At 39.7% G+C, this 24,913-nt stretch overlaps 1 protein-coding gene across 1 annotated transcript in view; it reads left to right on the top strand.

Annotated features, from left to right (window-relative positions):
• HECW1 (HECT, C2 and WW domain containing E3 ubiquitin protein ligase 1) overlaps positions 1-24,913 on the top strand; it is a 434,070-nt gene that overhangs the window by 263,740 nt on the left and 145,417 nt on the right. The window contains exon 6 of the mRNA XM_045864939.2: positions 19,552-19,627. Within this exon, the coding sequence (XP_045720895.1) occupies positions 19,552-19,627 (76 nt within the window). The remainder of the gene's footprint in view (positions 1-19,551; positions 19,628-24,913) is intronic.

Below are 24,913 nucleotides of genomic sequence, written 5' to 3' on the forward strand. Positions count from 1 at the left end.
GATACAAATGTAGTGATCCGAAGGGGCACTTGCATCCCTTTCTAGCAGCAATGTCCACAATAGCCAAAGTATAGCAAAACCCCAGATGTCCATCAACAGATGAATGGATAAAGAAGATGTGGTATATATATATACAATGGAATACTACTCAGCCATTCAAAAAATGGAATCTTACCATTTGCTATGACGTGGGTAGAACTAGAAGGTATGCTAAGTGAAGTAAGTCAATCAGAGAAAGACAATTATCATATGATCTCACTCATTGTGGAATTTAAGAAATGAAACAGAGGATCATAGGGGAAGAGAGAGGAAAATAAAACAAGACAAAATCAGTGAGGGAGAAAAACCATAAGAGACTCTTAATCATAGGAAAGAAATTGAAGGTTGCTGGAGGACAGGAAGGTGGGGGGATGTGGTAACTGGGTGATGTACATTAAAGAGGGCACATGATTAATGAGCCCTAGGTATTATATAAGACTGATGAATGACTGAACTTTACATCTGAAACTAATAATACATTATATGTTAATTAATTGAATTTAAAATTCAAAAATGCAAGAAAAAAATAAAATGAAAATTGGACCAAAATAAGTATATAGGATATCATCCTTTTTAACATTCTAAAAGTATATAAATAGTATATGCTCTTTGGAAATACATAGAAACAAAGATAAAAATATCACCAGTAATCCCACCACTTAACAGCCTTAGGAACTCACAGAAATGAAGGGCTTTTGATTATCTCAGCCCTGGAGACAGCATTTGGAGAAAGTTTAACAAGCCTCCCAGTGAGGGGGTCCCAGGCAGCATCTGGATTATGTGGATACTTATGGCTATCTGACACAATGCCTTTTACACAGTAAGTGCCCAAAAGATGGTCACTAGGTCGGCAAAAATCTAGCTGAAATCTTCCTGGTTTTTAAATCCCAAATGTCCTTTCTATAAAAACTCTTTTTATTAACACTTCATTGAAGGATAAAAAAATTTCAAATATAAAGATCTTAATTCCAGATTTGCAACTTTCAGTTCCAGTATTCAACTCAGTGGCCACACTCTGGAAAAAAACCTTCCTTCAGGTAAAAAGTCTTGAGAAAAAGTATATTCTTACTTCCCAAGGATTTCACAGAGCCGATTAAGTAAATTAAATCTGAGCTGTACACAGATTGAGTGAATGTAGTGTATAAAGCATTCTGGTTGGACAGAGATACACCTGGGACTTGGAAGGGAGGGCTCAGTTCTTCCTCATCTCAAGCAGAAAAATAATGGGACACAGAGACATCGAGTCCAGGCTGGCCTGGTCTCCATCCCCAGGAAGCCCACCCTACCCTTCCACCAACCACATTTTCAAACTTAAGAGTCCACGGTTGTCACGTACAGCAAACTGCCATCAACATTTTCGCCATCCTTGATCTATGAAGAAAGTGAAGTTCAGGTTGATTCGCAAGTGATTTGACTCCAATCTCCTCATTTCTTTGCTTCAAAACACAGGAGACTGATCCAGGGAGCCAAGCTCTCAAAATGTGTTTTTTCAAGAATTTGTTGTTCTCCCTGCCCCCTCACAATAATTAATCTCAGGTTCTGGTAGATCGGTAAGTCCCACGCCCTCCAACCACCTGCACTGGACCATGAAGGGCCCTGCATTTAAGGCACTGTGGCTGACTGGGGAGCCAGGGCCAACACTTGTAGATCTGACATCTTCCCAGGTGCTGTTTCATTAGAGGCTCAAAAAGTCAGAATCAAATCCTTGCATTTTAATGCACAGAGATAATTACTTTTTGTCCTTTGGAGTTTTCCTATGTAACTTTTGACAAAGATGGCAGAAGCCCTAAAATTAATAAAGTCTTCAGGGATGTTGCATGGGTAAACGCCCTTATCTGTGTTTCCACCAAAGGGAAGTCATAATTACCAGGCAGCCCTAAGATCTAAAGTGGAAGTCTGATCCTCTGGATTTTCTTATACCTCTCCCAGGGCTGTGGATAATTTCTCCTCCCACATTCTTGACTGCAGCCATCTTTTATGAAAAATGGCTGCTCTGTCCACATTTCAGAGGAGGTCAGTAGAACCTTAGCATTAATGCTTTGGTGTATGGGTGTGTTTATTTATACATCCAAATAGATGCATTTCCATATAGCCCCTGACAGGTTGTTGTGGAGAAATCCTTGAGTTTAACTGGAGCCAATTTAATTTTATTGGCCATTATACAGTATATGTGTATTACACTTTCAGATTAAAAAAAAAATCATCCTTGCTTAAAGTTGCCAACATTAACCTAAGATTTTTTTTTTTAAAAGATTTTATTTGTGAGAGAGAGAATGAGAGACAGAGAGCATGAGAGGGAGGAGGGTCAGAGGGAGAAGCAGACTCCCTGCTAAGCAGGGAGCCCGACGCGGGACTCCAGGATCATGACCTGAGCCGAAGGCAGTCGCTTAACCAACTGAGACACCCAGGCGCCCCCTAAGATTTTTTTAATCTAGCTATTTGAAATCATTATTCTTTCTCTTTCTGGACCCTTTCTAGCAATGTCTAACTCTCTTTAGTTTGCCTTCTCTTAAGGACTCAAAGAGCTAATATAAGGTGATTTTGCTCTCCTATGTGCACGGTAACTATTGGGTGAAGAAAAAGGGGACTTCTCAGGAGGAAGTTTATTCAAGAGCAGGAGAATCTGACTTGTCAAAGAGCTACTCTATAACCTGGAACAATCACATAGTTTATGGGTGGAGTGCTCCCAGATAACCTGCCTTAGGAAGATTCTGCATTGTTCTCTCAGATGTTCCAGTGGTGCATGATGAAGCACTTTAACTAAAAAGAACATATAGGCAACATATATCCCAGGTATAGGACATGGGGGGCTAATTATTGCTTCTGGGTGTGTGTGCGTGTGTGTGTGTGTGTCTGGGTCTGGGTCTGTGCACATGCACAAGCACGCACCTTGTTAGGCTAATAGGAGTAGGAAATTAAGAACACACTGAAGGCAGACGAATTGGATTCAAATCCCTGCTCTCTGACCTACTGACTGTATGCCTTTGAAGCTGGGAATAAGATACCCAACCCCAACAGTCGTATGGGAATGTATCCTAGAAATGTTAAAGCAAGTTAGCAAGGGGGAAATGGTTTGTGTGGAAGCAAAATCATTTTATAGGTATCTTTTCAGGAACATCTTTCATTTAGTGAGAAGTAAATACTGTCCCAACAGTTGTATGGGCATTTTTTGCCTTACTCCTTCATATACTTAGTTCCCACTCTTAAAATCTTTAAAGCAATAATACAGGGGGAATATGGAATAAGAAAGTGGATAATACCATTTTGTCATAATTTTTCTTCTTGCTTGGATTGTACAAATTAAAATTGGCCTGGTGCTTTCCTCATTCGTTGCCAAATATTGAAGAAAATATCCAATTACCCTATATTTCCCATACAATATTCAGGGATGTCAAAAAACTGAGATGGGTTCATACTCCTGGCCAGCAGGGTTATTCATGTAGAGTTAGGGTCCAGAAATGGGCATTATGGGTTCAAGGTTTGTCCCCGATGGATCTAAGTCCAAATACTGTCACAGTTTCACCAAACACTGAAATGGATGAACCCTGCACATCCCTCCCTGGATGATCCCTTACATTGCCGGTATGCTCAGTCAGAGGGAGTGGATGGTAAAAAAGAGCTCTGTGCAGAATGCAGTCCTTGTCTTTCATTCAGCAGACTTTGACCCACATAGAATAGCAGCTGACATACTCCCCATGATTTAATTTACCCAAAGGTTTTCAGTAAATTAATTTAATAGCTGTTTTTAAAAAGCAGAATTAAAGCAGTTTCTTTTTCCCCTCCAACCTCACAGATTTAGATGCCAAGACCTAACTGTTGGCACTCTTGCCTTCTTAGCTACACTTGCTGGTGGTAAAGTACAAAACCCAGGTCTGGAAGGGCAATGGATTTTAGGAATTTCATAATCCATTAGAACAAGATTCTAAATTCAAGGAGAATACAAAGACAGAGCTTCAGTACAGGGCTCCTCTCTTTCCCTGAGCACCTTCATTTACCACTTAATGGAGCAAGGCCCCCTCCACCCCATTCTCCTACCACACTGTCAGGACCCTCATTATGCTTCATCTGGACCATTGCAGCTGCCTCAGTGTTGTGCCTTCTGATTCCATGGTTCTCAGCCTGAGGTGCAGCCTAGACTCACCTGGGGAGCTTTAAGGATATATGTCCATGCCACACCCAGAGGGTCCACCTCCCTGGGTCTAGAGAGGGTTGACGTAGTACGAAATCCCCTTCACTTCAGCCTCCAGGCTATGATCATGGGAGCCTTCAGAGCACAATCTAAGCATTGAACTCCTGTCCAGAGCATCACCAAGCTTCTGCAATGAGTATGTCTTCCTTTCTGAAGTAAATTTGATCATTTAAATACAAAGTTATTTACCAAAAAATCAAACCAAACATTCAATGGCTCTCTCTTGCCTATAGGTAAAGGTCAAGTTCCTAAACATTTACCACAATAAAAAAGAAATAAAAATAAAGCATAAATAAATTTAAATGTCCCAAACGTAGCAACACCAGCCTCCATTTCCTGACCCCTGCAGAGTCTCAGGGTCACCACGCTTTCCAGCTCAGGGATGTGGCTGTGCTTGCAGCTCCCAGAACACCAGGCTAGCTTGCATTGCTCTTTCTTTGCTGCGGCAGTTCTCTCTTCCTACAGCCTCCTTCCTCCCCTTCCTCCCCTGGCTCATTCCACCTCATCCAGAGATACCCAGTTCAGGAGTGTCCAGCCTCCAGAGCAAACCTGGGCCATACCTCCACCTGCACAATATTGAAGCAATCTGTTGCCTGTCAAAAGATCAGCTCCTTAACGGAAGATGCCAAGTCCCGCACGGCACTCCAGGGCCACAGGAGAGAGACTGTGGGTGGACCTCCCTGGGTGACACACACAGCAGCCCCCTGGCCCTGCCTCTCCAACTGCCATTCTCCCCCTCATGGAGTTTTGTGGCACCTTTACCCTGACTTCTTTCCGTTGGCTTTCAGAGTATACTCTGGCATGGTTTGGCTTTAGTAGAAGTATGGTCTATCAGTGCATAGCGCACTCAAAATGGTTGCAGATATGCAAGGAACACAGAGTCACGAAAGGATTGTTACTGGGCGCCTGGGTGGCTCAGTCGGTTAAGCGACTGCCTTCGGCTCAGGTCATGATCCTCGAGTCCCGGGATCGAGTCCCGCATCGGGCTCCCTGCTCCATGGGGGGTCTGCTTCTCCCTCTGACCCTCTTCCCTCTCGTGCTCTCTGTCTCATTCTCTCTCTCAAATAAATAAATAAAATCTTTAAAAAAAAAAAAAAGAAAGGATTGTTACTTAAGGGGAGGTTATCATTCAAGAAGACTAGAGAGACAAGTTTTATACATTTATACATATGTACATATACACATGTACATACATATACATTTTTATAATATACAACATAAATTATTCTATATGCTATATGATGTTTTATACACACATTTTTTCAAAAAGTTGAGAAACATAGAATAAACTTGTTTTTAGATAGTAAGTTAGTTATATTTCCAAATGATACAGTTAATATATTTGTCTTTACCCTCCAAACACCTTTCCAGGTGTTTTACATTTAAAGCAATGGTTCCAGTTGTTAATCATGAACCGTCAATTTCTTGCCCCTACAAAGTGTCGTAAGAGTCTGGAAATGCAGACAAAATTGTGTGTGTGTGTGTGTGTATGCACCTGCCCTGCCTTGCTCCAAAGAGGATTTCAGGTTACTTACAGAATACACAAGCATGTACTTGTAGTCCGTGAAGCGTGGGGCTCCTGGGTCAGGTGAGTGTGCTCATGACAATGGTGGGCACACATTTTCCAGGGGCTGTGGTGGGGGCTGATGGCTGTGTGTTCAAGTGGTCCTTGCTAACAGAGGAACAAGTCCTGTTATATAGTTCATGGTTTACCAGGGGATGAAACCCAGCCACAGTTGCTCAGGAGAAGTACATCAGTTGGTTCTAAGATAGGGCAGCTATTTCTCACAAGGCGAAAGAATGTGTTGAAAATGAGCTCTGGCTCATAAAGGAAATAGAGTGAGGAAGGGTGTATTAGTCTTCTGTTGTTGTGTAACAAATTACCACAAAGCTAGCAGCTTAAAACAGCACATATTAGCTCACAGTTCTGTAGGTCAGAAGTCCAGTACATGATGGCTGTGTTCCCTGCTCAGTGGAATGCAGATAAATACAGAATCAAGGCATCAGCCAGGCTGAGTTCTCGTCTGGGAGTTCCAGGGGAAAATTCTGCTTTCAAGCTCAGTCCTGTAGGGAAGAATTCAGTTCCTCATGGTTGTAGTTCCCATTTCCTTGGTGGTTTTTCTTTTTTTTTTTTTTTAAAGATTTTATTTATTTAACAGAGAGAGACATAGCGAGAGCAGGAACACAAGCAGGGGGAGTGGGAGAGGGAGAAGCAGGCTTCCCGCAGAGCGGGAAGCCCGATGTGGGACTCGATCCCAGGACCCTGGGATCATGACCTGAGCCGAAGGCAGACGCTTAACGACTGAGCCACCCAGGCGCCCTTCCTTGGTGGCTTTTCAAATAGCAGTAGTGCATCAAACCCTTCTCACTCTGAAACTCTGACTCCCTCTGGCCTCTAGACCCAAATTTAAAAGGCTCATGTGATTAGATGCACCCTATTATCTCCCTCTCTCAAAGTCAACTGTGACATATCACATCACCTAATCACAGGATCAGTCCCTGGGATTATGCAGGGCTGGTATACCAGGGGCAGGAAACCTTGGGGCCCCTGGAAACTCTTTCCTGGCCCCAGGAAACTCTTAGGCCCCTTCTTGCCTGCCACAAGGCTTAAAAGGGCCCCTTCGGTCCTCCCAGTTTTGGGGGGTTGAAGATGGAGGAGGAAAGAGATTGGCCAAGCCAACTCAACCCAGAGTTCCTAACTACCTACATTATGTAGATGTTCACTCTCAGGGATGCACATGCCCTCTGAAGAAGCAGGGCTGCCACCTTTCCTTCCCCATGAACTGCCAAGTACTTGCTCTAAGTCCAGCCTTATCACAAAGTAACCAGGGAGATGCTCAGAACTCTCTATATGTTTTCCCTATCTTCTGATGGAACCCTTCCAGAAGTTCTGCCCACTCCCACCTCCCTGCCTGCTGCAGCTCTGTGATCCCTAATCTCAACTTATGACCCTTCATCCCAGGTCCATGGTCCCTCAGATCGGCTCCAAGATAAGGGAGATGTGCTCATCTGCTGTCTGGGCCAACTGAAGAGTGGAGAAGCTTACTGCACAGTTGCTTCTATTTTGTATTTCATGAAGGCCAAGTATTATTTACAAAATTATTTAAAAAGCAGCTTGACATGAATTTGTTGGAAAACTGAGGATGGAAAAATATGGACAAGATTCCAAGTATATTAAATTAATCCAGATGAGCGTGGCATAACAGACAATGGATTTGTTGACCTGTAGTGTGGATTTTTAAGAAAGTCTCGCTGAGCAGAAAATTGACCCACACATATAGAAGGCATGGAGGCAGCTCTCAGAGTACCCTTGGGTCACGTCTCTTTTTCACAGCCAGCCAAGCAGGTCCCTCGATTGACCTTTTTATGCTTCACGTTCTTCATTGAAAAGTAAAGAATAAAATATTAGATAATCTGCTAACATAATACTTGTTATACCAACACAAGGTGGTGGTATAGGAGATTCCAGCTTCTGTCACCCCACAAAGATCAACAATTAGCTATCCATGAACAGAAACAGCTCTGGGGAAGCTGTGGAGTCCACTTAAGAAACTTCAGCAACACAGTGAACAAAAATCCTAAGAATAATCACAGAAGAACAGAAGGAAGACAGCTTTGTTTGGCTGCATCGCCGTCCCCTTCCCCCAGCTGACACTGCTCAGCACCCCCAGGGATGCTGAGGGAACCCCCCAAGTAGAAAGAGTTCCCCTCTCTGGGAAAGGAAGAACAGAGTGAGTGACCCAGTCTTTTAGGGCACCACCACACAAAGGTCCCACTTGGATGTCACCACACTCAGACCAGCAAAGCTGAGCTGTATAGGGAGAGGTAGGAACAAGGAAGAAAAGTAGGGTCTACCAATAGCAGCATGCAGCAGGGGCGATTGTGGTTCACAGTGACCTGCTCTGTAGACAAACCCAGCAGCTTTCACCACTGTAGAAGGAACTAAGGACCAGCTCAGCTGTGGCAGAACCCCTCCAGATTTTACCAGCTTTTGTCCCATAGGCACTTGTGTTTGCCAATGCAAACTACCAGGGTCCCTCTTAGCTTTCTCTGCCCCCTTCCACCAGAGCCTGCCAGCCTAGGCCTCTACAGCTGTGCAAGGTTGCAAGATGCCACCCTCAAGCTCCATGGCTGACCTTCATCACTGTGTATGCCAAAAACTGTAATAAGAAACAAAGATCATCATATAATTGCAAAAGGGTCTATTTATCAAGAACATACAGCAACTATCTATCTATCTATATCTGTTTATAAAACAACACATTCTTAAACAACCAATGGGCCAAAGAAGAAATCAAAAGGGAAATTTAAAAATACTTTGAGACAAATGAAAATGGAAATACAACATATCAAAACCTGTATGATGCTGCAAAAGCAGTTTTAAGAGGGAATTCCATAGCGATAAATGTCTACATTAAGAAAAAAGAAAGATCAAATAAACAACCTAAACTTACACTTTAAAGGAACTAGAAAAAAAAAGAGAACTAAGCCTGAAGTTAGCAGAAAAAAGAAATAACAAAAACCCAAGCAGAAATAAATGAAATAAAGACCCAAAAAACTATAGAAAAGACTAACAAAACTAAGAACCAATTTTTTTGAAAAGATAAACAAAATCGACAGACCTTTAGCTAGACTAAAAAAAGAAAAAAGAAGACTGAAATAATAAAATCACAAATGAAAGAGGAGACATTCTGATACCACAGAAATACAGAGGGTAACAACTGATCACTGTGAATATTTATACACCAACAAATTTGATAACCTAGAAGAAATTCCTAGAAACATACAACCTATCAAAACTGAATCATGAAGAAATAGAAATCTAAACAGATCAATAACAAGTAAGGAGATTGAATCAGAAATCAAAAACCTTCCCTCAAAAAAGCCCAGGACCAGATGGTTTCATTGGTTTTTCCTATCAAACATTTAAAGAAGAATTAACACCAGTGCTTTTCAAACTTAAAAAAAAAGAAATGAAGAGGAGGGAACACCCCCAAACTCATTTTACAAAGCCAGTAATACCCTGAAACCAAAGCCAGATAAGGACACTATATGAAAGAAAACTGCAGACCAATATCTTTGATGAATATAGATGCAAAAATTCTCAACAACATATTTGCAAACAGAATTTAACCGTACACTAAAGGGATCATACAATATGATCAAGTGGGATTTATCCTTGGGATGCAAGAATGGTTCAACATATGCAAATCAATCTGTGAGTAAAATAAATATTAATAGAATGAAAGATAAAAATCATGTGATCATGTCAATAGATACAGAAAAAGCATTTGATAAAATATAACATCTTTCGTGATTAAAAAAATGCAACAAATTGGGCAGAGAATGTAATAATTGGGCAGCCCAATATAATAAAGACTGTGTATAACAAGCCCAACAGTGAAAGGTTGAAAGCTTTTCCTCCAATATCAAGAATAAGACAAAGGTTCCCTTCTCACCTGTTCTATTCAGCATAGTATTGGAAGTCCTAGCCAGACTAATCAGGCAAGAAAAAGAAATAAATGCATCTTAATTGGAAAGGAAAAAGTAAAGTTGTCTTTGTTTGCAATGACATGGTCTTTTTTTAATATGATCTTATATATAGAAAATCTTGAAGACCACACCAGAAAACTGTTAGAACTAATCAATCAGTGAATTCAGTAACGTTGGAGGATACAAAATCAACATATGTAAATCAGTTGTTTCTATATACTATCTGAAAATGCCAAAGAAATAAGGGGAAAAATACTATTTACAATAGCATCAAAAACAATTAAATACTTAGAAATACACTTAACCAAGGAAGTAAAAGTTTTGTACACTGAAAAGTACTAGGCTTTGATGAAAGGAGTTAAAGAAGACACACAAAAATAGATATTCCATGTTCATGTAGCAGAAGAATTAATACTGTTAAATGTCCATAGCTACCCAAATCAATATTAGATTCAGTGCAATCTTTATCAAAATTCCAATGGCACTTTTCACAGAAATAGAAAAAAACAATCCTAAAATTTGTATGGAGCCACAAAAGACCCCAAATAGTCAATGAAATCCTGAGAAAGAACAAAGCTGGAGTTATTACACTTCCTGATTTTGAACTATACTACAAAGCTATAGTAATCAAAACAGGATGGCACTGGCATACACATAGAAACATGGACCAATGGAAAAGAAACTAGAGCCCAGACACAAACCCTTGTATACATAGTCAATATTTGACAAGGAAGCCAAGAATCCTCAATGTAGAAAGGATCGTGTCTTCAATAAATGGTATCGGGGAAACTGGATAACCACATGCAGAAAAAATGAATTAGACCTTGATCTCATACCATTCACAAAAATTAACTCAAATGGATTAAAAACTTAAGTGAAATACCAGCAACAATACAACTCCTCAGAGAAAACATAGAAAAAAAGCTCCTTGACATTGTCTTGGCAATGATATATGTTGGATATGACACCAAAAGGACAAGCAACAAAGCAAAAATTAATAAGCGGGACCACATCAAACTAAAGAACTTGTGCACAGCAAAAGAAACAATCAACAAAATGAAAAGGCAACCTACAGAGTGGGAGAAAGTGCTTGAAAATCATGTATCTGATAAGGCGTCAGTATCCAAAATATATAAAGAACTAATGGACCTCAATAGCCAAAAGACAAACAATCCAATTTAAAAATGGACAGAGGACCTGAATAGACATTTTTCCAAAGAAAACATACAGATGGGCAACAGACACATGAAAAGATGCTCAACATCACTCATCATCAGGGAAATGCCAATCAAAACCATAATGAACTATCACTTCACACCTATTAAAATGGCCATCATCAAGAAGATAAGAGACAAATCCTGGTGAGGATGTGGAGAAACAGGAATTCTTGTGCACTGCTGGTGGGAATGTAAATTGGTGCAGCTACTCTGGAAAACAGTATGAGATTCCTCAAAAAATTAAAAATAGGGGATGCCTGGGTGGCTCATTCAGTTAAGCGTCTGCCTTTGGCTCAGGTCATGATCCCAGGGTCCTGGGATTGAGTCCGCATCGGGCTTCTTGCTCAGCAAGGAGCCTGCTTCTCCCTCTGCCTGCCACTCCCCCTATTCATGCTCTCTCTCTCTCTCTCTCTCTGACAAATAAATAATAAATAAATCTTTAAAAAATTAAAAACGGAATTTCCATATAATCCAGCAATCCCACTTCTGGTGTATATCCAAAAATATGAAAACAGGATCTTGAAGAGATATCTGCATTGCCATGTTCATTGCAGCATTATTCACAGTAGCCAAGGTATGGAAACAACTTAAGTGTCCATCAATGAGTGACTAGGTAAAGAAAATGTGAGATAAATATAGATATAGTTATATAGATATATGAATGATATTATTCAGCCATGAGAAAGAAGGAAATCTTGCCATTTACAACAACATGGAGGGATCTTGAGAGCATTGTGCTAAAAGTGAGATAAGTCAGACAGAGAAAGACAGATACTGTATGGTATAACTTATATGTGGAATCTAAAAAAAGCCAAATTCATGGAAACAGAGAGTAGTAGAATGGTGGTTACCATGGGTGGGGAGGTGGGGGATTATGGAGAGATTTTGGCCAAAGTGTACACATTTTTAATTATAAGATGAATAATGTTCTAGGGATCTAATGTCGAGCATGGTGATTATAGTTAATAATATTATATTATGAACTTGAAAGTTACAAAGAGAGTAGATCTTAAATGTTGTCATCACAAAAATGAAATGGTAGTCATGTGACATGACAGAGGTGTTACCTGGCACTATGGTGGTAATCATTTTGCAGTATCTAAGTGTATCAAATCAACACATTGTATGACTTAAGCTTATAACAATGTTATATGTCAACTATATCTCAAGGCTAGGGAAAAAATAATTTGACAGGATTTCAACAACAACAACAAAACTGTGGCATATACATCCAATGGATTATTCAGCCATAAAGAGGATTAATATGCTGATAGATGCTACCACATGGGGAAACCTTGTGATGGTTAATTTTATGTGTCAACTGGACAGGGACACAGGGTGCACTGATATTTGGTCAAACATTATTCTGGGTTTTTCTGTGAGGGTCCTTTTGGATGAGCTTAACATTTATATTGATAGACTGAGTAAAGCAGATTGCCCTCCCTAATGTCAGTGGGCCTCATCCTATGAACTGAAGATCTAAATAGAACAATAATCCTAACCTTCTGTTGAATAAAAGGGAATTCCTCTTGCCTGACTGCCTTCTAGCTGAGACATCAGTTTTTCCCTGCCTCTGGACTCAGACTGAACCATCAACCCTTCCTGGGTCTTGAGCCTGCTAGCTTTCAGACTAGAACTTACACCATCAGCTCTCCTGAGTCTCCAGCTTGCTGACTGCAGATGTTAGGACTTGTAAGCCTCCATAAATATGTGACCTGATTCCTTATACACACACACACACACACACACACAACTATTGGTTCTGTTTTTTTGGAGAGCCTTGATTCGTACAAACCTCAAAAACATTATACTAAGTGGAAGAATCCACAAAAGGCTATAAATTGTATGATTCCATTTATATGAAATATCTAAAATATGTAAATCCACAGAGACAGAAAGTAAATTGGAGGTTTCCTGAGGCAGGGGAGGAGAGAAGAATGGGAAGAAACTGCTTAATGGGCAAAAGGTGTAAGGTTTTACTCTGAGTCATTAAAATGTCTAAGTAGATAGAAGGGTGGTCACACAACACTGTGAATGTGTTAAGTGCTATTGAATTGTTCCATTTAAAATGGCCAATTTTATGTTATGTGAATTTCACCTCACAAATTATTTTAAATGAAACAACAAAGTAAAAAATACATGCAGGGTGCCTGGGTGGCTCAGTTGGTTGGGCAACTGCCTTCGGCTCAGGTCATGATCCTGGAGTCCCTGGATCGAGTCCCGCATCGGGCTCCCTGCTCGGCGGGGAGTCTGCTTCTCCCTCTGACCCTCCTCCCTCTTGTGCTCTCTGTCTCTCATTCTCTCTCTCGCAAATAAATAAAATCTTAAAAAAAAAAAATACATGCATACGTACTCACACACACACATGCATGTACACGTGCGCACATGCATGTGTGGTTACATGTGTGCACGTGTGTGTATGCCCACACATGTGTGCACATATGTGTGCGTGTACCTGCATGCTCACATGCACACATACACACTCTACACATACATATAAATACACCAAAAGCTTCCAGAGAGCCAAGTTGGTATCACATGTCATGGAATCTAAAATGCCATGGATATTAAGATGCATCATTGATTCTCATACCACCATGCTGGAAGAAGCTTTCCAATTATAATTCTAAGACACATTGATGATTAGCCATACCCTGATCTCACAGTATGAACATGGAAAGCAAAGGATGTCTTAGGATTGATGAAGGCAGCTCCTGAGAGAAGGCCTGGGAAGGTATGGTACTGCTACTTCTCAGCTTCGGTTGCTTACTGCTGGATATTCCGAAAAAGTCTGAAACCCACGTTCTAAGTAAATAGTTTAACTTTTAAAAATATGCTGGAAACTAATTTTTTTAAAACTCTATTACTGTATTAGCCAAAGAAAACATGTCACTAGGCCATACAGCCTGTAGCCTCACTTGTGCCCAGTGAGTGAGAAAGAGTGCCCGTTGCAGGTGGGACCAGGCAACAACGATCAGCTCACGGAGAGTAGAGTGAAGGACCCCTCACAGACTGACGGACTAACTGGCTAGGCGATAGTCATCCGGATGAGGAAGTGAGATCTGCACAGAATGGATTTTTTGTCCCTAATGGGTACAGGCTTGAGCCCTGTGCATGGGGCCTCCATGGGTCAAGGCATTATAGAACCTGCTCCTGATGCTTGGAACTAGCATCAAGACAGTTTGAGATAAGAGTTACAAACAAATCTAAGGCATCTTTCTATTACCATTTGAAAGAAGTAGAGACTTAAGACTGATGCTTCTCCAAACGTAGTCCCCTCAGCAGCATTAGCCTCATCTGAACCTTGGTATAAATACAGACTTTCGGGCCCTCCCCAAATCTACAAAATCAGACCCTTTGGGATGGGGCCTGGCAATCTATATTTTATGAAGCCCTGCAGGTGATTCTGATGCATGCTAAAATCAGGGACCTCAGCCCCAGAGCAAACAGAATGGCTCAACTATGTCTTAGAATTTGGTAGAGTTTGTTATATCCCTACTTTCAGAATAGTCTGAACTACACAAGAAACTATGTTTAAATAAATCGTTAGAAAAACCAAAAATCATCAGGGAACATCCAGGATTTGCTCACTTTCAGCTAGCATTCTCATTGCTGTGTAAGTCTCCTCACTTTCTTCAGAGAGAGCCAAATGCCTAACCTCTCAAACAGAGCAGCTCCTTGCCCCAAGCAGATTTGCTCCTGGTGCTAATATCTGCAGTCCTGTGTTGCCCAAAGCAGTCAGAGATAGAAAATCATTCCTAAGTAATTAACATGTTTTATTTAATTCACAAAATGAAAACTAGGAGGACTTCCTCATTTTCCAACCCCTCTCTTTTTGCCCATAGTGATTAGCAGAAGACCCTTGAGATTGGGAAGCCCATGCCTTGCCTTCAAGGCAATGAAGTAGGAGCAGTGGGGACTCTGGAAGCGGGCTTGGTGACAGCAGCATCAGAAGGTAGAGAGGAGCAAGGAGCAAGCAGAATACGAACAGAATACAAGCAAAAGAGAGCCGAGTAGCCAGACTAGGTCTGAAGAAATGGCCTCACAGGGTTGAAGGACTCTCTGGCAGGTTCTGCAACTCATTCTATTTAAGTCAGAGGGACCAGAGATTGATTCATCCCAGGTGAATTTTGGGAAGTCAACAAATTGTTCTGAGCTCAGCTGTCACGTTTGTGAACTGGTGATGAGTGAATGATGCTTAATTTGCAAACCGTTAGAATGTCTAGAACTCGCTCTGTGCTTGGCACCTAAGCAGCTTTCATCCCCGTTACTTGTCTCTTGCCCCTTCAATGGGCCTTGTAAGTCTTCCATCACAGGTGTCCCTGGGGTTGGGGAAATTGCCTGGGATGTGGTTGACTGTTAGAATTTTATGTCTTATTCTTTTATGCCCCTAAAGATGATTTTGCACTTTAGCTTTATAGGCCTTTCTGCTGGAGAACTTGGAATGAGTTCCCTAACCACCTAATAATCATATTATGAGGACTCAACGAGACAAATTACTCAAAAGTTCTCTATAAACATTTGTAGTATGTGTTTCTTTGTTTATTGTTTGCACTTTTGAACATTTCAGAGACTTGGAGGTAGAAATGAAACTTGGGACTTGGATTTGTTTGATTTTTTTTAAGTTTTTTAAGGCAGCTTGGAGGCATATCAGATTATTTATTAGACTTTATCTTGGAGGCAAAAGATATCAAGTGAATAGGAACCACTGATCTCTGATGTAAAATGGAACCTGTAATCCCCTGCTCTTGGCTGCTAATATGCCACAGTTTGGCTGTTTTATTATTTGTAATGCAGTGTTACTTGGCACCTGATTTTTATTTTTTTATTAATTTTTTTTAAGATTTTATTTATTTATTTGAGAGAGAGAGAATGAGAGAGAGCATGAGAGGGGGAAGGGTCAGAGGGAGAAGCAGACTCCCCGCCAAGCAGGGAGCCCGATGCGGGACTCGATCCAGGGACTCCAGGATCATGACCTGAGCCGAAGGCAGTCACTTTACCAACTGAGCTACCCAGGTGCCCGGCACCTGATTTTTAAATCCACATCATCAGTCATGGAGCCCTGCACTTTTCATTTATAGGAAAATCAGAGTTATCCGGGTCAGGTAAATAAATAAAGGTTCAGTGAAGTCATGAATTTCAACTTCTGGCATCATTGTTGGTTTAATTTTTTTGTAACTAAACACAAACCTTGTCAGCATTTTAGGGGGAAGAGCCGTCTACAATTATGTGAGAATAACTGTGGATATATAAATGGAGTTAATGCATCAGAATTGAGCATAATGTGACCACACCCCTGTGGGAAATGCTGGGTATGTGTGCTACATGGAGCTCTTCCAGCTTTTACCTGAGGAACAAGAGCCAGGTCTGGGACATTCAGAGAAACAACTCAGAGTCACCTTTCACATGCAAGAGAGTTCTTTGAAAACTCCTGTTTTACCTCGAAATGCACACACATTTTGCATTCAACTTTAAGTCTCTTCATGTTTGTTTTTAAATTAGTTTTACCCTAAATTCTGAGAACAGTGGATGCTCCACGGCAGGCACCCTTGCCCCTGGCACACCTGCCCACCTCTGGAAATGAGAGCGCACCTGTCTGAGAAACCTCTGTGTTCTCGGAGGCTGGAAGACGGAGGATATAAGTCAACACGCTTATCTGACCACGTGTTTGAGGCACGTGTGTTTCCAGCAAACAGACTCATCTTCATGAGGTGGTACCATGAAAGGAAAAGTAGAATTTAAAGAACGTGGCAGAGTTAAGGCGGAGGGGGCCTAGTCATCACAGCTACGCATCTTCATAATGCTGAAGCAGAGTTCCCTGGCCAGGGTAAAAAGGCCTGCTCACCACTCTATTTTTTGCTGAATTGTGTTTTGGGAGTATGCAACAGTGGTGTGGATTCATACTTATAGCCTTTAAAACAGCAGACATAATGAGAAAATGAGAATGGGAGCAGAAGGGATACATCAGAATTAAACCCCAGAGCCCTTCACTCAACTCCAAGAGCCTTCTCAGTAGCCTACGGGATCTTCGGATCTTCCGACACCACCAACAGATTCGGCTTTGAATATGTTAAACCATTTGCCAAGGAGGCTTTGTTGTGGAAACATCTGTCTGTGAAACAAATAGTGACACTTCATCTGAGAGGGGGCATCAGGACCCAGCACCCAGTGGTTAGAGTAACAGCGTGGCATCACACACAAGGAAGAGCAAAGGGAACAAAGAGAACCTGCAGACCCGAGAAGAAGAGCAATTTGTTCATGTGCCCCCTTCACCTCAGGTGGTTCCAGGGTGAACTCTTTGGCTGAGTCTTCACACCGTTTTCACAGGCAGTAAATGGTAGAGCGTTGGTACGTGCAACAGATTTTTTAACCTCAAACATGCCCCTGGAACTCACCTCAAACAAGAAGGCAAGATGCGGAACCTTCCTGAGACATGCAAATATTTTTACTCCCTGCAAAATGTTTATCACAGTTATGGTTGCCTCCATGTTCATCTCATCAATCTGGTGGCGAGATGACTTTGTAAATGATGTTAGCAAAGAGCCACAGGTTAAGTAGACTTCTATGGAGTTTTAAATGTGTCTCCCCTTTGAGCTTAGTAGCTTCTGAAAAATATACATTTCTTTGTCTACAGACCTGTTTTTTGATGCCATAAAGATGGAGAAACGTTTTGTAAATACCCTGAATAGCCAGCAGAGGAATATTTAAATAGGAAGAAGCAAAATATGTATGCTTTAAACTGGAAGGAGCAAATATACTATCCTCTGTTGTGATTATCAGCATGTTACTTGTGTTAGCCTACTATGAAACGTGTAGTTTAATCCTATACTTTTAAATAATTGGAATGCACGCACTTTAGACTTATAATTCTACAAGTCTATATTAAAAGTATAGTTTTTGTTGTGTCTTCAAGGAACTTATATTCTGAGGAGATAAGCTAGATGTTGGCGTCTTTTAACTAGAACTAGGAAGATGACTGTCATTGTCCTACTTTGACAGGTACAGCAGCATAAGGGGTTGTGGCCAGCCTGTTGAGGGCTCCTATGGCCTTCATCTGGACGTAGGTTTGACAAAGAAGAAAAATTTACATTAAGGAATTTTGATTTATTGGCCACTTCAAGAGTTAGGAGAGTGGTCCAGCCTGAGGACGCGGTTTCTGAGCTGTTTGTTGACCCCTGTTGCTGTATGTCAGCCAGGCAATGTGAAGAACAGAGTAGGAAGAATCGGGCTTTCCAAACTGAAGGAAGATAATGCCTTGGGACCAGCCCATATTCCCAACTCACAAATCCCAGGCCATGTCTTCCTCTGATTCTTTATTATCAAATGAGACTCTTAGAGGACAGACCTGTCTCTTATCTCACGTGATGCCATGATCCATTCCATTTGCCACTGACATTGATTCTCTCTGCTGAGCAGCCCAGCAGCCCTGAAATGCACCTTGCACTTGGGTCTGGAAGCCAGCATACTAAAGAAGTTTGCACATTAGCTGAAGCTAAGCACAAAGGCACACCAGGGGCACCAGCTTCAGTGTGAGGAAGTATTCTAAAAATCCCTTCGTACTGTCCTGGGCCAAAGCTGTGAGCCCCAGTGATGCCCAGTCGTTACGCTCATGTCTTATAAAGGCAGCTTGATGGTAACATCCAATCACACTCTTACAGCATCAAAGATACTGAAAGAAAGAGAAGCAGCCCACACAAACTACAGCAAAGAGACTTTGAGCTAGAGGTCATCAAGTTTTCTATCTTTACCTTCTTCAGTACAGATTATCTTCTAGAAAGTGGATACTGTATGAATTTGCTTAACACTCCGATTTTAAAAATTATTTTCTGCAAATGCAATGTATTAAATAGTAAATCTGCCTTTGAATAAATAAATATTCAGAATCATTTCTGAGTAGAACTTTCCTAGAAGAAAATGGAAGCAAGGACTTTAGATGTTCTGATTAATACATTAGCAGATATATATTGAGCAGTGCTGGAAAACAAAACATTTTAGCAACCTGACTTGCAAATACCTACTAGACTACAGATGACCCATGTAACAATTATGTTCTGAAATTTCCCAGGAAGGCAATTAAATAAGAGAGACCTCAGAGTAGTTTCTTAATGCTATGCTCAGGCTCTTCCCTAATACACAGAATTTCCTGGAAATCCCTAGATAATAATACAGATCAGAAGAAATGGAGGTACAGCAGTTTAACAGTGTACTTTGCTAAGGGGAAACACATTATAATTACAACAGTAAACATCTATTGACCTATTCTATTGCCTTAGGGTCTGCTTTAATAAATAGTTTTTGCAAATTTGAATGTGAAAAGACCTTGTCTACATTAGTGGTTACAAAGAGCCTCTAATATTACAGTAATTGTGTTTGTTGATTTCCATTACTCTGAAAAATACCCCTCATCCCCACTAGCAGATCCTCTATTACTGGGAAAGACATTAGATTGCTAGAAGCTTGTTTTAATCAATGGTAGCCTAATAAAATCACAACACTGCTGTCTTTGTAGACTGTAGTTGGAGAAATAGCTGTGATTAAGCATGTTTGTTTTGCAGTGTGAGTATCTATTTCAATGCTTGTTTTGCTTGTCTCCCATTTTCCTTCTTCTTACAGATTTTTAAAAGCATTGGCTCTGATGAGACTGTCCAAGGGCAAGGAAGTCGGAGGCTGATCAGCTTTTCTCTCTCAGGTATGTTTTGCTCACCTGAAGGCCTATGGAGACAATAAGAAGGTCAACCATCAGTCAGGAGACCTACTTCAATTTGACTCTTACCTACAAGTTACTCTACCTCTAAGTGCCTCAGTTTCCCCATCTGCTAATTTAATTCCCCATCTAATATAAAACAAAAATTAAAAATATCTGCTCCATTTTCCTTGACCTCATAAGGATACTGGAGGAATCAATAAGTAATAGATGCTAAAGCACTTTGAGATGATGAGGAGAAAAGCTGCAATTTCACTTTGTTTCCATCGTCACTAGCATTATCTGAAAGTTTATAAAGTGGAAGTAGGGGAAAGCCCAGGGAGAGAAGCAGCCAGCAGACTTTGTCTAAACAAAATCTCACATGAAGCTCAATTGGTAAAAAAGATAAAAACCAAGCTGCTCAAAAAAGTACATTTGTGGAAAAGTCAGTGAAAATCCAAACAAAGTATGTAACTTAATTAATAGTATTTAGTTGAGTAATCTAATTTTTTTAGTTTTCATAATGTATTAATTAATTAATAATGTATTCTGTAATATATTAACAATGGGGCAAACTGGGTAAAAGATATGTTGAAAACTTTGTACTATCTCTGCAACTCTTCTGTAAATCTAGAATAATTTCAAAATTAAAAGTATAAAGAAAAACTGAGTTACCCTGCCTAAAAAGATATACAAAGCTCAGAGCCCTACACACTAACTTCCATCCTAAGTGGTCTTTGAGGAGACACAATGGCATGAAGCTCTAGGACTCTATAGAACACAGTTGGAAAACTGTTGCCTTAGCTTGTTATCAACCAACAAATGTTGCAGACCATGAATGTCAGAGATCTAAGACCACATGATCTTAGTACATGAGTGTCCTTACATTTTTCATGTCTAAGTGAGCCCCAGTAAAGAAAATGTGTGCCTAAAGAGCCACTGGTAAGCAATTAGAGTAAGATTGCAGGATACAAGGTTAATAAACAAAAAGTCAATTGCTTTCCTATATACCAGCAATGAACAAATGGAATTTGAAATTAAACACACAATGCCTTTTTATATTAGCGCCCCCCAAAATGAAATGCTTAAATATAAATCTAACAAAGTATGTACAAGGTCTATATGAGGAAAACTACAAAACTCTGATGAATGCAATTAAAAAGGAACTAAATGAATGGAGAGATATGCCACATTGATAGATTAAAAGACTCAGTATTGTCAAGATTTCAGTTTTTCTATAGAATGCAATCCCAATTAAAACCCCAGTAAGGCATTTTGTGGATATTGATTAAATGACTCTAAAATTTATAGAGAGAGGCAAAAGAGCCAGGATAGCCAACACAGTGTTGAAAGAGCAGATCAAAGTTGGAGAACTGACTTACTTAACTTCAAGACTTACTACAGCCATGGTAATCAAGATAGTGTCATATTGGTGAAAGAATAGACAAATAGATTGGTGGAACAGAATAGAGTACCCAGAAAGAGACCCACATAAATTTAGTCAAGTGATCATTGACAAAGGAGCAGTGGCAATACAATGGAACAAAAACAGTCTTTTCAACAGATGGTGCTAGAACTACTGGACATCTACATGCAAAAAAAAAAAAAAAAAAAGAATCTATATCCAGAACTTATATACTTCACAAAAGTTAACCCACTAAAAAGCTAGTAGAACTAATAAATTCAATAAAGTTGCAGGATACAAAATCAAAATACAAAATCTGCTATTTCTTCACTAATAATGAACTCTCAGAAAGAGAAATTAAGAAAACAATCCCATTTTTAATTGCATCAAAAAGATTAAAATACCTAGGAATAAATGTAACTAAGGAAAGATGGACCAGTACACCAAAAACAAGAAAACATTGATGAAAGAAATTGAAGAAGACACAAATAAATGGGAAGATAGTCCATGCTCATGGATGAGAAGAATTAATACGGTCAAAATGTCCATACTACCCAAAGCAATCTACACATTCAATGCAATCTCTATCAATATTCCAATGGCATTTTTTCACAGAAATAGAACAAAGAATTCTAAAACTTGTATGGAACCACAAAAGACCCCAAAAAACCAAAGCAATATGAAGAAAGAAGAACAAAGTTGGAGGAACCATTCCTGATTTCTAACTATATTACCAGAGCAATCAAAACAGTATGATATTAACATAAAAACAAGACACATAGATCAAAGGAACAGAAAAGAGAGTCCAGAATAAACATACTCGTTTATGGCCATTTGATTTACAGCAAGGAGCCAAGAATATACAATGGGAAAAAGACAGTCTATTCAATAAATGTTGCTAGGAAAATAGGACAGCCACAGGCAAAAGAATAAAACTAGACCACTGTATTACACCATACACAAAAAATAACTCAAAATGTATTAAAGACTTGAACATAAGGCCTGAAATCACAAAACTTTTAGAAGAAGTTATAGGCAATAAGCTCCTTAACATCAGTCTTGGTGGTGATTTTTTTAGATTTGACACCAAAAGCAAAGGCAACAAAAGCAAAAATAAATAAATGGGACTATATCAAACTAAAAAGCTTTGCACAGCAAAGGAAACTGTCAACAAAATGAAAAGGAGTAATAGAAAATAATTGCAAACTGTATGTCTGAAAAGGGGTTAATATCCAAAATGTATAAAGAACTCATGCAATTCAGCAGAAAAAAAAAAGTCTGACTTAAGAATGTGCAAAAGATCCAAATAGACATCTCATCAAAGAAGACATACAGATGGCCAACAAGTACACAAAGAGATGTTCGACATCACTCATCATAAGTGATATGCAAATCAAAACCACAATGAGATCATCCTTTCACACCTGTTAGAATGGCTAGTATCAAAAAGACAAGAGAAAACAAGTGTTAGCGAGGAGGTAGAAAGGTGCACTGTTGGTGGGGACATAAATTAGTGCAGCCACTATGGAAAACAGTATGGAGTTTCCTCAAAAAATTAAAAATAGAACCACCATAGGATTCAGCAATTCTACTTCTGGGTGTTTATCCAAAGAAATGAAAACACGAACTCAAAAAGATATATGCACCCCCATGTTCACTGAGGCATTATTTACAATAGCCACAACACAGAAGCAACCTAAGTGTCCACAGATAGATGAATGGATAAAGAAAATGTGATATATATATATATACACAATACAGTGATATTCAGCTATAAAAAAGAATGAAATCTTGCTATTTGTGACAACATGGATGGACCTTGAGGGCATTATGCTAAATGAAATAAGTCAGGTAGAGAAACACAAAGACCATATGACCTCACTTATACGTGGAATCTGAAAAAAAAAAAAATCAAGCTCATGGATACAGAGAATAGATTGGTTGGGGCTGGGCAAAATGGGTGAAGGTGGTCAAAAGATACAAACTTCCTGTTATAAAACAAATAAGTCATGTGGATGTAATGTACAGCATGGTGACTAAAGTTAACAAATACTGTATTGTGTATTTGAAAGTTGGTAAGAGAGTAGATCTTAAAAGTTTTTATCAGAAGATAAAAAGTTATAATGATGTGTGGTGACGGCTGTTAAATAGACTTATTTGGTAACTCTTTTGCATTATATACAAATATAATGCAAATATATGAATGTTGTACACCTGAAACTAATATAATCTTATGTGTCAAGTATATCTCAATTTTTAAAAATAACTCAAAGTGGATCAGACCTAGGTGTAAAATGCAAAACTATAAAACTCCTTGAAGGTAACAGGAGAAAACCTACATGACTTTGGGTATGGCAATGGCTTTTTAGCTACAACACTGAAGATGTGGTGCATGAAAGAAATAATTGATAGAGGACGAACTTTATTAGAATTAAAAACTTCTACACCACAAAAGACAATGTCAAGAGAAAGAGAAGACGAGATACACTGAGAAACTATTTACAAAATACTCATCCATTAAAGGAACATTATCCAATATACAAAGAACTCTTGAAATTCAATATGAAAACCAACAACTCAATTTAAAAAATGGACCAAAGATCTTGGCAGACATATCATACAGATGACAAATAATCATATGAAAAGATGCTCCATATCTTATGTCACCAGGGAAATGCAAATAAAAACAACCATGAGATACCACCACATACCTATTAGAATGGCCAAAATCCAGAACACTGACAACACCAAATGCTGACAAGAATGTAGAACAATGAGAACTCTCAATGGTTCCTAGTGCAAATGCAAAATGGTACAGTCACTTTCAAAGACAGTTTGGTGATTTGTTACAAAACTAAACATACTCTTACCATAGGATCCAGTGATTGCACTCACTCCTTGGTATTTACCCAAACGAGTTAAAAACTTAACTCTGTACAAAACCTGCACACAGATGCTTATAGCAGCTTTATTCATAATTGCCAGAACCTGGAAGCAACTAAGATGTCCTTCAGTAGTTGAATGGGTGAATAAACTGTAGTACATGCAGATAATGGATTGATGTTCATTGCTAAAAGGAAATGAGCTGTCAAACCAGAAAAAGACATGGAGGAATCTTAAATGCATATTACTAAGTGAAAAAAAGTCAACCTGAAAAGGCTACATACTGTATGATCCCAACTATATGACATTATGGGAAAGGCAAAACTGTGGAGTCAGTAAAGAGATCAGTGGTTGCCTGGGGGTGGGGCTGGGGGAAGATAGGGAGAGGTGGAGCACAGAGGATTTTTTAAGGCAGGAGAAATATTCTGTATGATACTCTAATAATGGATACATTTGTCAAAACCCATAGAATGTACACCACCAAGAGTGAATGCTAATGTAAACTCTGGAATTTGGGTAATAATGATGTGTCAGTATAGCTTCATCAGTTGTAATAAATGTGCCCCTCTAATGGGAGATGTTGATAATGGGGGAGGCTCTGCATGTGTGAGGCAAGAGGTATATGGGAAAATCTGTACTTCCTCTTAATTTTGCTGTGAACCTACAACTCCCCGCTCAAAATAAAGTCTTTTATTAAAAAAAAAATCAGCTGATGACATTAGCATGTGTCTAAGTTAAAAGAAAAAGGAAGAAGAAACTCAATACTTTTGTGTTATTAGGGCAGAAAGCCAACAACTCCTGATTTGCCATTCTTATGTTCCTGTTGAAATGCTTAAGAAATAACAATTATTTGTACAAACCTGCAGAAACAGCAGGAGCCTGGAAAACTACTCAGCTACCTTCCAGAAACCAAGAGGAAATTTCATTAACCAAAACTCAGTGAAATCCTGAAACCCGAGAGGGATGCCATGCAGGATGGGCAGCATGGGGCTGGGGAAGGAGAC

This window comes from Mirounga angustirostris, unplaced genomic scaffold (assembly GCF_029215605.1).
Source record: "Mirounga angustirostris isolate CCGP_5_RB_7025 unplaced genomic scaffold, mMirAng1.0.hap1 SCAF_12, whole genome shotgun sequence".
Classification (NCBI taxonomy): Eukaryota; Metazoa; Chordata; class Mammalia; order Carnivora; family Phocidae; genus Mirounga; species Mirounga angustirostris.